This window comes from Camellia sinensis, chromosome 12 (genome assembly GCF_055761805.1).
Source record: "Camellia sinensis isolate YWXY chromosome 12, ASM5576180v1, whole genome shotgun sequence".
Classification (NCBI taxonomy): Eukaryota; Viridiplantae; Streptophyta; class Magnoliopsida; order Ericales; family Theaceae; genus Camellia; species Camellia sinensis.
This window is the reverse complement of record NC_138972.1, coordinates 99,687,934-99,700,249: the sequence shown is the minus strand read 5'-3', so window position 1 is coordinate 99,700,249 and position 12,316 is coordinate 99,687,934. Positions and strand designations below refer to the sequence as shown.

Below are 12,316 nucleotides of genomic sequence, written 5' to 3'. Positions count from 1 at the left end.
TCTCATATTTTCTAAAATGCTCCAACATTAATAATTAATGAATTAAAACTTGTAAAAAACTTATAAAATAAAAAACACAACAAATTCAATTCGTAACCTAAACAAATCATTCAAAATCTACATTCTATCATTAACTTGCATTCATCCTACATTCATCATTCATAACCCAAATAAAAATATCCTACATTGAAAATTCAACATTCATCATTCCTAACCCAAAATAATAATAATAATAATAATAATAATAATAATAATACTTCATTAACTTACATTCATCCAAAATGCAAAAAAAAAAAAAATAATAATTCATTAACTTACATTCATCCAAAACCAAAACGCAATTAAAAAAAAAATTTGTTGTCAAACTTCATTCAATACAAACCCATGAAATAAAATTAAAACATTTCTAAGATATCAAACTTCATCTTCATGAATCACATCCAATTCAACTTTCACAAATTCCAATTCCAATTCCAATTAGGGATGGCAATAAAACCCATACCCAATGGTTACCCATGGAGACCCTACCCGAAATATATGGGTTTCTCCTATTTTTTTCTCCATCGGGTCAGTAGGAGATTTAATTTAACTCCCCATCGGGGAATGGGTCGGGGAATGGGTCAGGCTCATTTCTCCGAATGTTTCAACACAGCTAGGGTTTTCTCACTGTCTCACTCACTCCAGATCAGAGTTCGGATAAGAGATGTATAGCGAACACACTGGATGAGTTCCGATAAGAGAACACAGTGGATGGGGAGGGTTGTAAACAGTGGATGAGTTCTAGATTCTCTGTTCCAGCATCGAAAGCAGCTAGAGATCAAAGTTCTCCAGCGATCTCGTTGGCGTTTAACACAGCTCTCCAGCGTGGTGAGCTCTCTCTCTCTCTCTCTCTCTCGTTCTCTCTTGTTCTTCGGTTATTTTTGCTTTGTTTTTGGTCTGATTGAGGAACCCATATGGGCAAATACCTAGTTGATAATTGATTTTTTGGGGTAATTTATTTTTGCATGTTTGTAGATGCACTTATGAACATGTGCTGATGAATTAGCTTGCATGATATCAAGAACATTGTGGGTTTTTCTTCCCTTTTCTCGGCAACCAAACAGGGACCTAGGTTGTCATCTTTGTGAACATTGTGGGTTGTCAGCAAAAATTGATACGAAGGTATCCCCAAATTCCCCTCTTTCCCAATTCATATTAGCTGCTGAATTTGAGATCTTCAATGTTCAATTGAGAGCACTGTTACTGTTTTATTAGACATTTCACTGATTTAAAATCAAAGCTCTTCATCATCATGTCTTCCTCTTTTCACTTTATATATATTGAGAGCACTGTAACTTGAACTTTCTACAACTGCAGCAAACAATACACCCATTTAAAATCAAATTCCCCTGTTTTATTGAGAGCACTGTTGCTTTACATGCTGAAATTTTTAATAGCTGTATGAAAAGAAAATTCAAACCTACCTTTTCATGGTTCGTAACTTGAACTTTCTACAACTGCAGCAAACAATAGCCCTGTTCTAAAGCTTGGCAATGCTCAACAGAAAACTAGGTGGCAGTTGTGAAGTTAATTGGATGCATATGATGATTAATATTTCCATTTAAGTACAAAGGTAGGGAAGAAAGATGTTTATATAATTTTATTGGAAAGAGATGTAACGTTAAGGAACTATAGTGGTGAGGACCAAAGAGATCTTATTGACAAATGGTGGTATTGAGAAGAGTTGAAAGTAATTGTAGTCTAGGTAATGAAACCTGTTAGGCCATGGAAACTTTTTTTTTGGTGGGTAAAATATTTTTTGGGTGGGTTATGGAAGCTTTGATACATAAGTTTTAAGCAATACTCACTCACTTGCACACTGCACCCTAATGTTTGCCTTCTCTACCTTGCACATTTTCAGACAGGTTAAGCCCTCACTAATTCATAGAATTGTTGAACCTTAGTTCCTTTTTGCACCAGGAATAACAATTCTTTATATGCCAAGTAATTCCAATAAGAATTTTCCATAGAACATGTTCCACAAAATAGTTCCCATGTAAAATTTTCATATTCTATCAAACAGAACCACCTATATGAATTAGGCTTGGAAAAATTTGATAGTTCTAACATCATTTGAAATTATAGGCATTTTTAGAGAAATAGGATATCTGAAGTTAGATGAACACACTTCTCATAATGCCAAACATACCCTCATCTCCTTCATCCCAACCTTCCAAACCTTAAGTCCTTCAACCACCACCTTCAGCAACCACTGCTGCGTTTTCGGTAGCCATTGCTACTAACTTCAGCCTTCAACCCCCACCTCCTTTCTAACCGGCGACCCGTCTTCTCCACAATTATGGTAGGATTTCTTGCTTTACATGCTGAAATTTTTAATAGCTGTATGAAAAGAAAATACACCCATTTTAAGTTCTAGCGAAACTAAACTGGACCCGTATTGAGCACTTGGTTAAGTAGTGTTTGGGTGGGTAATTTTTTGGGTTATGAGCTGAGTTATTGTGTGTTAAATGATCTATCTAGGAATAGGAAGGAGAAGAACTCCATATAAGTTTGGTTTCATAACCCTTAGGTAGTGTTTTGTTCATTAGAATGAATCGGAATGGAATGATCATTCTATCAAAATATTCATTCATATGTTTTGTGTCTATGTTAATCCAATTTTAGTTGAATTGAACTTGTTAATATAAATTGTTGGATGTGTGTTCCATATATGGGTATGAAATCTATGTTCGCATCATTTGGTGTAACTCAATTTCCTAAAATTTGTTATTTCTTCTTCTCTTATTAGGGAATATCCATATGATTGTTTGTGTTCTAATTTATGTTCTCTAGGATTTTTAAGCATTGATAATGTCGGAAGTTGGAGCAAACTCTCAAGCAAACTCCCAATTACCCGTTGATGGTTTACAACCATCAAGATCGGTTGAGAGTGAGACCTCTCTACCATCACAGCCTCCCCTCCCCAATCAAAATGTCCTTGATGTAGATGATTCTGATTCTATCTCCCAATGGCTATCTTGTTCAATTGAGGTTGTTAGATCAATGGCATCAAAAATGTTGGGAAAGTTTGACAAATATTGGGTTATTATACATGGTCTTATAGGAGTTGCTGTTGTCCTTGATCCTAGGTACAAACTTAGTGTGTTGGAGTTTTATTTTGATAAACTTTATGGAGATACAGCTGAAGAGGAAATTGCGAAGATTCGCCAACTTTGTTATGATTTGTTGCAAGAGTATCAAAGAAAACTTAGTTTGGGAACTGATGCTAATGTTGAATCTTCTACAAGTTCAAATTTTGGGGATTCAGAGGTAGTTTCAGATTATGATTTGTTTATTAGTAGAAAGCGAAGAAAAAAAGTCAACAATGTAACATCAGAGTTGGACCATTATTTAGAAGAGGATGTTGTGACAAGAACTCCCAATTTTGATGTGTTGACTTGGTGGAAATCAAATGCATCGAAGTATCCAACCTTACAGGCAATAGCTAGGGATTTTTTAGCTATTCCGGTATCTACTGTTGCTTCTGAGTCTGCATTTAGCACTAGTGGTAGGTTGGTGAGCCCATATCGAAGTAGACTTCATCCAGATACTTTGGAAGCATTGATGTGTGCACAGAGTTGGTTATGGGCTATAGAGATGCAAGGTACTTGAATAAATCAACATATATTTATTTTTAAAATAAATATATTTTCATTGAATAGTCTCAATACTTAATTTTTTTCTTTTATTTTTCAGGAAATTCAACATTAGAATCAGTTGGTTACGCCACTATATATGATGATATGGATGTGAATCAGAGTTGATCTTTCTTTTGCATTGGGTATGCCTTTAGTACATTGATTTTATTCTTATTTGTGAGTTTGTTTCCCCTTGACTTTTAGCTGTACTAGGAGAATCTCTTGCACTATGAGCATGATTTTATCTATTTTTGGTTTTTATAATAAGTTTATATAGATTAAGTCTTTATTTTTATTTATTTGTTAATCTAGCATACTTTTCACTTTAAATTTGTAAGCTCTACTTATAGATTAAGTCTTTATTTTTATTTATTTGTTAATCTACTCTAAAGGTGATTGTGGAGAAGGCTGAGAGAAGTGATATTCCTAACATCGACAAGAAAAAGTAAGTGAAGTTATTTTCAACTTGATAGCAAATTTCTGATAAGGATTTCATCCATCACTACTGAATTGAAACTTCTATGAATGTTTTTTCTTTTACCCTTGTGATTGTTTGAACATATTCTGCTTGCTTTATTTGTTAAGCTTACCTGAAGAAATGATTCAACAAATAAAACTAGTGTTGGGTGTCCTATTTAAATGGAGTCATGGCATATTTTGTGGCTTAGTGTTAGTATTAAAAGATAGAGAATCATCGCTTAGGATATAAAATTATTCAATGTTTTTCACTTAAAGATGATATGGCATTAGATCCATATTCTGCTTTAAAAGATCAAGTAGTTTCTTTTAATACTCGTATAAAATGCAATAGGCTGATTACATTTTGATTTTTATGTTCAAAAACATCCCACAGAATTCTGTTAGTATGGAAGCAATAATCATTATTGTATGGCTGTCAGTATTAGATTTCATTTTCATTTCCATGAGTATAGGGACTGTCTATAATGTTTATTCTGTTTAACAAATTTATATACATATGCACTTAGTACATGAACATGCCTATCAACATCAAATATGCCTTCATTATCTCTTATTGTCTTGAAGTATTGACAATTTCAGACTGCATTGTACTGTAATGTGTAAGATTATATAACTCAAGTGAATATATGTATTTAAGGTGCATGCTTTACAGGTGAATTACAAGTGAATTACATCCATAGTTACCACAAGTGAGTATATGTATTTAAGGTGAATTACAACCATAGTTACCACAAGTGAATTACAAGTTACCACAAGTGGAAAAATTTGCAGTCATGTTGATGCAGCACTAGGAAGAAGAATAAATTGGGAATTACAATTCCAAAACAACTCTCAATAATCAATTGTTCAATATTCGTCAAGTCTAGTCTCAAAATAAAATTCAAGTTACCAAAAATAAAACCCTTGAATCAGAGTTGATTTTTCTTTTGCATTTCTCTTGTTGAACGGCTCAAACTTTCATAGTAGGATCTTTTTACATGTTATACATTGTCTTTCAGTATATGGATGTGAATTAGAGTCGAGCAACATTTTTTTCTTTGATCTTTATTATCCTTGTGTAGGTTTTGTTGCTGGAGGGTTGTTGCTGTTGGAATGCTGCTGCTGCTGGAGTGTTGCTACTGTAAGAAACTTGTAAAAACTTAAAGTTGAAATGTCAAAGAATGCACTTTGTTGAGTTGGGAGCTGAAATGTCAAACAATGTGCATTAGGAGTTTAATGTGTTTTGCTTCTAATTGAATTAAGCCTTACTATGAACATCTAACTACTTTAATTATTCTGTGCAATTCATTTATGATGTTTAGAATTACACTGATAGATACTTTGACGTACATGTGTATTTAGAGTGAAGTTATCCATATGTGAGTTTTGGTTGGCAAAGAGAGAGAGAGATGATTGTAATTTTTTTTTTAATCTTTCACGTTCTTCCACATTTTTTTTTTAATTACTAAAACTTATTTGATTGTCTTAAAATTATATATTTGATTATTATAAAACAAACTTTTTAATTAATTAATTAATGTATATTTGATTTTGTTGTTGAATAAAATAAAATAAAATAAGATTGAATGTATATTTAGCTTTTGTTGTGAACCTTAAAAAAAATAAAAAAATAAGTTGTTAACATTAAATATATTTAAAAAAAAAGAAAAAAGATTGAAGGTATATTTAGTTAAAATCTTAAAAAAAAAAAAAGTTGTTAACATTAAATATATTTAAAAAGAAAGAAAAAAGATTGAAGGTATATTTAGCTTTTGTTGTGAACCTTAAAAAAAAAAAAAAAAATTGTTAATATTAAATATATTAAAAAAGAAAGAAAAAAGATTGAAGGTATATTTAGTTTTTGTTGTGAATCTACAAAAAAAAAAAAAAAAAAAAAAAAAAAAAAAAAAAAAAAACATTAAATATAAAAAAAAAAAATGGGGATTAAAGTGGGTTGGGGAAAATCCAAACCCATTAAGAAATGGGGAGGGTGGTATCCATGGGGAATGGGGAATGGGGAATGGGGAATGGGGAAAATTTATTATAGGGGAATGGGGATGGGGAATCAATACCCACCCCATTAACCCCCATTGCCATCCCTAATTCCAATTCTAATTCCAATTCTAATTCCATGCATTTGGTTAATGAACCCTACACAAAAACAAATTGAAAAAATATAAACTTTAATCTTCAATTATAGTAGGAAATGAAAAGATAAACAAATGTCTATATATTGCATCTCAATATAGTAAGAAAATGTGTTGAGTATATGAAAAAATTACCAATGAGCAAATGGATATTAGACATCAATTATAGCATCAACATTATAGGTTGAAGTTGAAGATGAGTTTGACTCCAAAGTACCTAATTAGAAGTCAACAAGAGAAGATTAATAAAACTTACATTAGAAAATGAATAATACAAATAAAAATAAAGATAAATAAATTCCCATTTACCCGAGTCATATTGCTCAAATTCTTCCACATCATCCATCGCCTTTCGAAGAGAAATTGGAAGGTTGCTTCGAAGCCAATTTTGAGTACATACAAGAGCTTCAACCATAGAAGGCGAGAGTGAACTACGAAATGGGTCAAGAATACGCCCTCCCGTACTAAAAGCCGACTCCGATGCAACGGTAGAAATAGGCATGGCCAACACATCCCTTGCAAGTTGTGATAACACCCTATATTTGGTTGCATTCACCTTCCAATAATCCAAAATCTCAAATGTTTGATTCTTTGCAAAATGTTCAACCTCGGATAAATATTGTTCCAATTCCAACTTAGATCCACTAGTGCATCACCCCTCCAAATAGGAATTAAATTGGGAGTCAACTAAAGAATAGGGATCATCATCATCATCATCTTCCACCATATTCACAACTTCACTCACACTTAGAAGTTTCTCATTTGAAGGATAAAGTGTGACATAATGGCTATACAAACGACTCAAGCAACTCTTAACCTTGTCTACCATCTCTTCCACCTTCCTATTATCTCCAAGAAATAAATTGGAAAAACAAAACTCCAAGTATGTCATTTTTTGGTAGGATCAAGAACCACCGCAACATACAACAACAAATTGATTTTACTTCCATCCCCCCAATACTTGCTAAACTTTAGCTTCATAGTCCTTGCCATTGTGCTCAAAGTATCATCCTCCTCTAAAATTAGTTGGTTAATTTTGCTTTCAATAACAAACATCTCTTTGTAAAAAGCATTGGAAGTAACAAAGAGAGACCCCGAAAATTTCTTAGTTGCAACATAAAATAATTTTAGAAACCTCAAAAAAATTCTACACTTTTTCCAATCCAACTCATTCGGACTTCTTCTTATGCCACCATCAACATCCTTGAAATAAGGTTCAAAGTTGGAATCCACAAACTTCAATCGGTTAAAAGCCTTCTCATACTTTTCGGCGGCCTCTAAAATCAAATAGGTAGAGTTCCACCTTGTTGGTACATCTAGGCATACAAGAGCTTTTGAATCAAGTTTGAGTGTGGCCGCACACTTCTTAAAACATCATGCCTATGAGGAGAAGACCTCACATATCTCACCGCAAGTCTAATGTTGGCAATAGAATCATCCATTTCTTTCAACCCATCACTCACAACGAGATTAAGAATATGTGCACAACAACGCATATGAATAAACTCATGTTACAAAATAGTCCCCTTCCAATCATTCGTTATCGTTTTCAAATATTGAATGGTGAGATTATTAGAACTAGCATTATCAACTGTTAAGGTGAATATGCTATCAATGTTCCACTCAATCAAACACGACTCAATTTTTCGACCCAATGTTTCTCCATTGTGATCCTCAACTTGTTGAAAATTTATGATCCTTTTTTGAAGTTTCCAGTTATCATCAATGAAATGAGCAGTCAAACACATGTAACACAAATTCTGAATAGATGTCCAAGTGTCCGCAGTAAAGCAAATTCTACGACCCTTCATGGCTTTCTTTAACTTATCCCTTTCATTCTTGAATATATTGAGCACTTCTCTAGATATGGTTTGACGAGAGGGAATTGGTGTGAATTTGGGTTGCATGACATTACAAAATCTTCTAAACCCAACACCCTCCATAAATCTAAATGGAAACTCATCAATGACCACCATCTCCGCAAGAGCCCTTTTACAAGTATCAAAATTAAAAATTGTTGCTACAACCTCAACACCCTCTTCATTTTGTTTCGGTTTAAGATTTAGTGTTTGTTGACCATCTGTATCCCTATTTGGATATTCTTTGCAATTGGGTGTATGACTCCTCAAATTACTAGTCCCATGAGTTCTAGAGTCAGCCATATACTTTTTCTTACAATATTTACATACAGCTCTATGCTTCCCATTGGTCCCTACAACCTTATCAAAATGATCCCAAACGGTGGATGGTGCTCTTCCCCCTCCACTCTCACTCTTTCTCTTTAGGGGTCTAGGAGGCTTAGGTTCAAGTTCAAGTTCGGGTTCAACTTTGAGAATTAGAGGATTCCGGAGGTACAAGATTGATTGCGGGAGATTGAATACTATCCTCCATTTAAACTGGATTACAAAAATACAGTCACAGAATCAATTTTACAGACACAGATTCAATTTTAAATAACATACAGATTATACAGATAGACATAATCAATCAGTTTCAATTCAAAATTATGCATTCAAAATTATACAGACAGACAGACAGAATCAATCAGTGTGAGAATTAGAGGATTCAAAATTATACATTCAAACTGAATTCCAAAATTATATAGACAGATTCAGATGTACCAAAATTATACAGACAGAATCAATCAGTTTGAATGTAAACAGACAGAGATTCAATGTAAACAGATTGAATTCAGAATTAAATAACATACAGATTCTACTTATTTTTTCTGAATTCCACCTAGTTGGTCAACTTGAATTCCAAAAATTAAATAACATACAGATTCAGATTTCAGATTTAATAACAGACACAATTAATAAAATTAACATACAGATTCAGATTTTAGATTTAATAAAATTAAGATCAACATACAGATTTCAGATTTAGATTTCAGAGGCCAAAACAACTAAGATCAAACAAAACAAATTCATATTTCAGATTTAGATTTAGATTTCAGAATTAATAAAATTAACATACAGATTTCAGATTTCACAACTAAGATCAACACATTACAGATTTAACACAAGTAAGATCAAACAAAACAAACACAGAGGTGAGATCAGAAAAAAAATCAGAATGAGAGAGACATTACAGATCAACACATTACAGATTCAACACAACTAAGATAAAAAAAAAAATCAGATTTATTTCCAAAGAAACACACAGATTCGATCGGTGCAGAGATGAGAGATTAGGGAGAGAGAGAGAGAGACAGAGATGAGATTGATTTGATGAGATGAGAGAGTGTGGGAGACAGATTAGATCAGAGAGATATCTTATATATATATAACAAAAAAATTCAACCATCGGGCCGAGAGAGAGAAAGACAGAGATTGAGAGAGAGACTTTACCTGTGAGTAGATCGGCGGTGCGATGATCGGTGTGATGAGATGAACAACGAAAGAGTGAGAGAGAGAGAGAGAGAGGAGACTGAGAGAGTGAGGGAGACGATTAGATTAGGGTTTTTTGTTTTGTTTGGTATAGATGAGGTGAGGTAAGTAAGTGAGATGATGATGGACGGTTAGATTTGAAAGAGAAAAAAAAATTAATTAATTAATTAATTTAATGCGGACGGGTTGGGCGGGTGCGGTTCAAACCTGTAACTCGAAATTTATATAAAATTCGAACCGCACCCTACCCTAATGTGTTTGCGAAACCGCCCACAGGCGTGCGGTTCAGATCGGGCAGGGCGGTTTGGGCGGGTCGAATAACCCTATGCCTAGACCTAATCACCGCCAATTTGTATACGAGTTTTTCGCTCTTGTTACTTCCACTATGGATCATTTTGGCATTGCAAGTGCAGTCTCTGAGAACTGTAGTGCTGAAAAGAACTAGAACTATAACTATAAAGAGCGAGAGAACGCAAGATTGAATTGATATTCATTGTTGAATTAGGGCAAAATTGATTGAAACTAGAGAGGAGTGACGAAGTACTGTTACTCTTATATATATATATATATACAGAGAGAGAGAGAGAGAGAGAGAGAGAGAGAGAGAGAGAGAGAGAGAATTTGAATGGAATTGAGTTGTTGGATTAGAGAGGCGTGAGGTGTGTGTTTTGTTTTGTGTGTGGGATATTGTTACTCTTATATATGAGAAGTTATTGGTTGGTTTTGGGGTACCTTATGTGGTGCTCTAATAGTGTTGTGATTAGTGGAGGGATGGGACCTATGAATTTGTATTGGGCAATTGAGAAACATGAAGGGGCATTGGGAATTGTGATTGGTGTGGGGCATGACCACATGACGCTCATAGACTAACCAATAATTTTTCTATATATATATAGGCCTCGTTTGGGAAGTTAGTTATTTTAGTAAGCTATTTTAGTTTTTGGCTATTTTAGTAGGCTAAAATATTTGTGTATGGAAAGAGTGTTAAACTTTTTTGTTGTTGGATGTGATGTTTGTGAGAAAAAAAAGTTAAATGATTATGGATTTGATGTGATATTTTATTTTTTAGTAAATTTTAGCTAAAAACAATCAATTTTGGGCTTCCTAAACATCTATATAGATAGAGAGAGAGAGGGTGAGTTAGAGTTTGAATGGAATTGAGCAGAGGTAAGAGTATAAAACTGGCCCGCGACCTGTGGGCGACATAAAGCTTGCCCGCGGCCCAAGGTGGCCCGACCCGATTAGCCTAATCTGTGGGCCTAGCCTGCCTGGGCTTGCCCATGGCCCGGCCTATCGGCCTGCTCAAGGCCCACTTGAAGCCTGGCCTGAGACCCAATGTCATTTTTTGTGGAAAAAAATAAAATTTTAGTGAAAAAAATTTTAAAAATTGTTCAAGCCCTGCCCAAGCTCGAGCCCAGACCCAAGCCCACCGGCTCGGCCCGAATACCTCTGAGGCCAAGGCCTAATTTTCTAGCATGTGGGCTGATCTAGCCATACCCGAATTTTGGCAGGAGCCCAAGAGGCCCGACGTGGGCCTGGCCAAATTTACACCCCTAAGTAATGGTTGTTGGATTAAAGAGGCATAAGGCATGTGTTTTGTTTTGTGTGGGATGTTGTTACTTATATATATATATATACTAGTACTTATAGGTTAATTTTTTTTTTAATAATATTTTATAAAATAAAATTAAATTATTTATATACATCTGTATATAATTTTTTTTTAAAATATGTAGAAATGTATGCATTATAAAAGAATAATATTAATTGAATTATTTATGTATATATCTATGTATACATATATATAGAACTATTTAAAAAATATATTATGAAATATGTAGTGCAATTTTCGTTCTGTTAAACTATGAAAGTGTAGTTTAAATATATATATATATATATATATATGATACTTTTGTACTTAATTTCAATATAATAAAATAAATATTCATTTTAACATTAAAAATAATGATTAAATTGGAGAGAAAAAGTCATTTAAAATTAAACAATGATTCTAATTATTTATTTTGATAATCTTAATATTTTCATTCGATAAAAATGTTATTTAAACAAATATATATATATATATATAAAATAATTTTATTTCAATTATTTATGCGTATTTTAATAATTTTAACCTTATCGTGTTATAAAAGTGAAATTGAAATAACTATATAAGATTTTATATGATATTAAATTATAACATAGTAAAATGAACACCCAATTTGACATTAATAATAATAGTTAAATTGGAAAAAAAAAATAGCAACATACAATTAAAAGTGATTCTATTTTTTTATTTTTTTATTCAATTGGAAATAATAATAATAATAAAAAGTAGGAATAGAAGTTATTTAAAAAATTAAATATAAGTATGTTGTGGTTATTAGATTATAGAGATTTTGTTTTTGACTCCTTTTGAGGACACTGCTCATCATTTGAATTTGTAACTTTTTATATATTAATGTGAATAATTCTTATTATCTCACTAATATAAGTATAAATCATATCTTTGAGTCAACTCACTTTAAGCATTTTTTTATGCAATAAAATACTTAAATATTATTATATAAAACTATTATAATAGATCATAATCAAACACCACTTGAAGCATAACTAAAACCCGATACACCACTTTAGATATAAC

The 12,316-nt window shown here is 32.8% G+C and overlaps 1 protein-coding gene across 5 annotated transcripts; it reads left to right on the top strand.

The window, feature by feature from the left end:
* Window positions 1-473: 473 nt before the first annotated feature.
* Window positions 474-5,463, top strand: LOC145804658 (zinc finger BED domain-containing protein DAYSLEEPER-like). Of its 5 annotated transcripts, none has more exons than XR_014346874.1 (5): window positions 474-867; window positions 1,104-1,161; window positions 3,736-3,854; window positions 4,070-4,122; window positions 5,219-5,463. XR_014346874.1 is itself a non-coding variant. In XM_082899398.1 (4 exons), exons 1-2 carry the CDS (start codon window positions 3,043-3,045, stop codon window positions 3,801-3,803), a joined length of 669 nt encoding a protein of 222 aa, XP_082755524.1. In that variant the 5' UTR covers window positions 3,026-3,042; the 3' UTR covers window positions 3,804-3,820; window positions 4,070-4,122; window positions 5,219-5,463. The 5 variants fall into 5 exon arrangements, 2 of the variants coding, with proteins under 2 accessions (XP_082755524.1, XP_082755523.1); XR_014346872.1 differs by having other exon boundaries at window positions 1,015-1,161; XR_014346873.1 differs by lacking the exon at window positions 3,736-3,854 and having other exon boundaries at window positions 1,015-1,161.
* The last annotated feature ends 6,853 nt before the right edge of the window (window positions 5,464-12,316 follow it).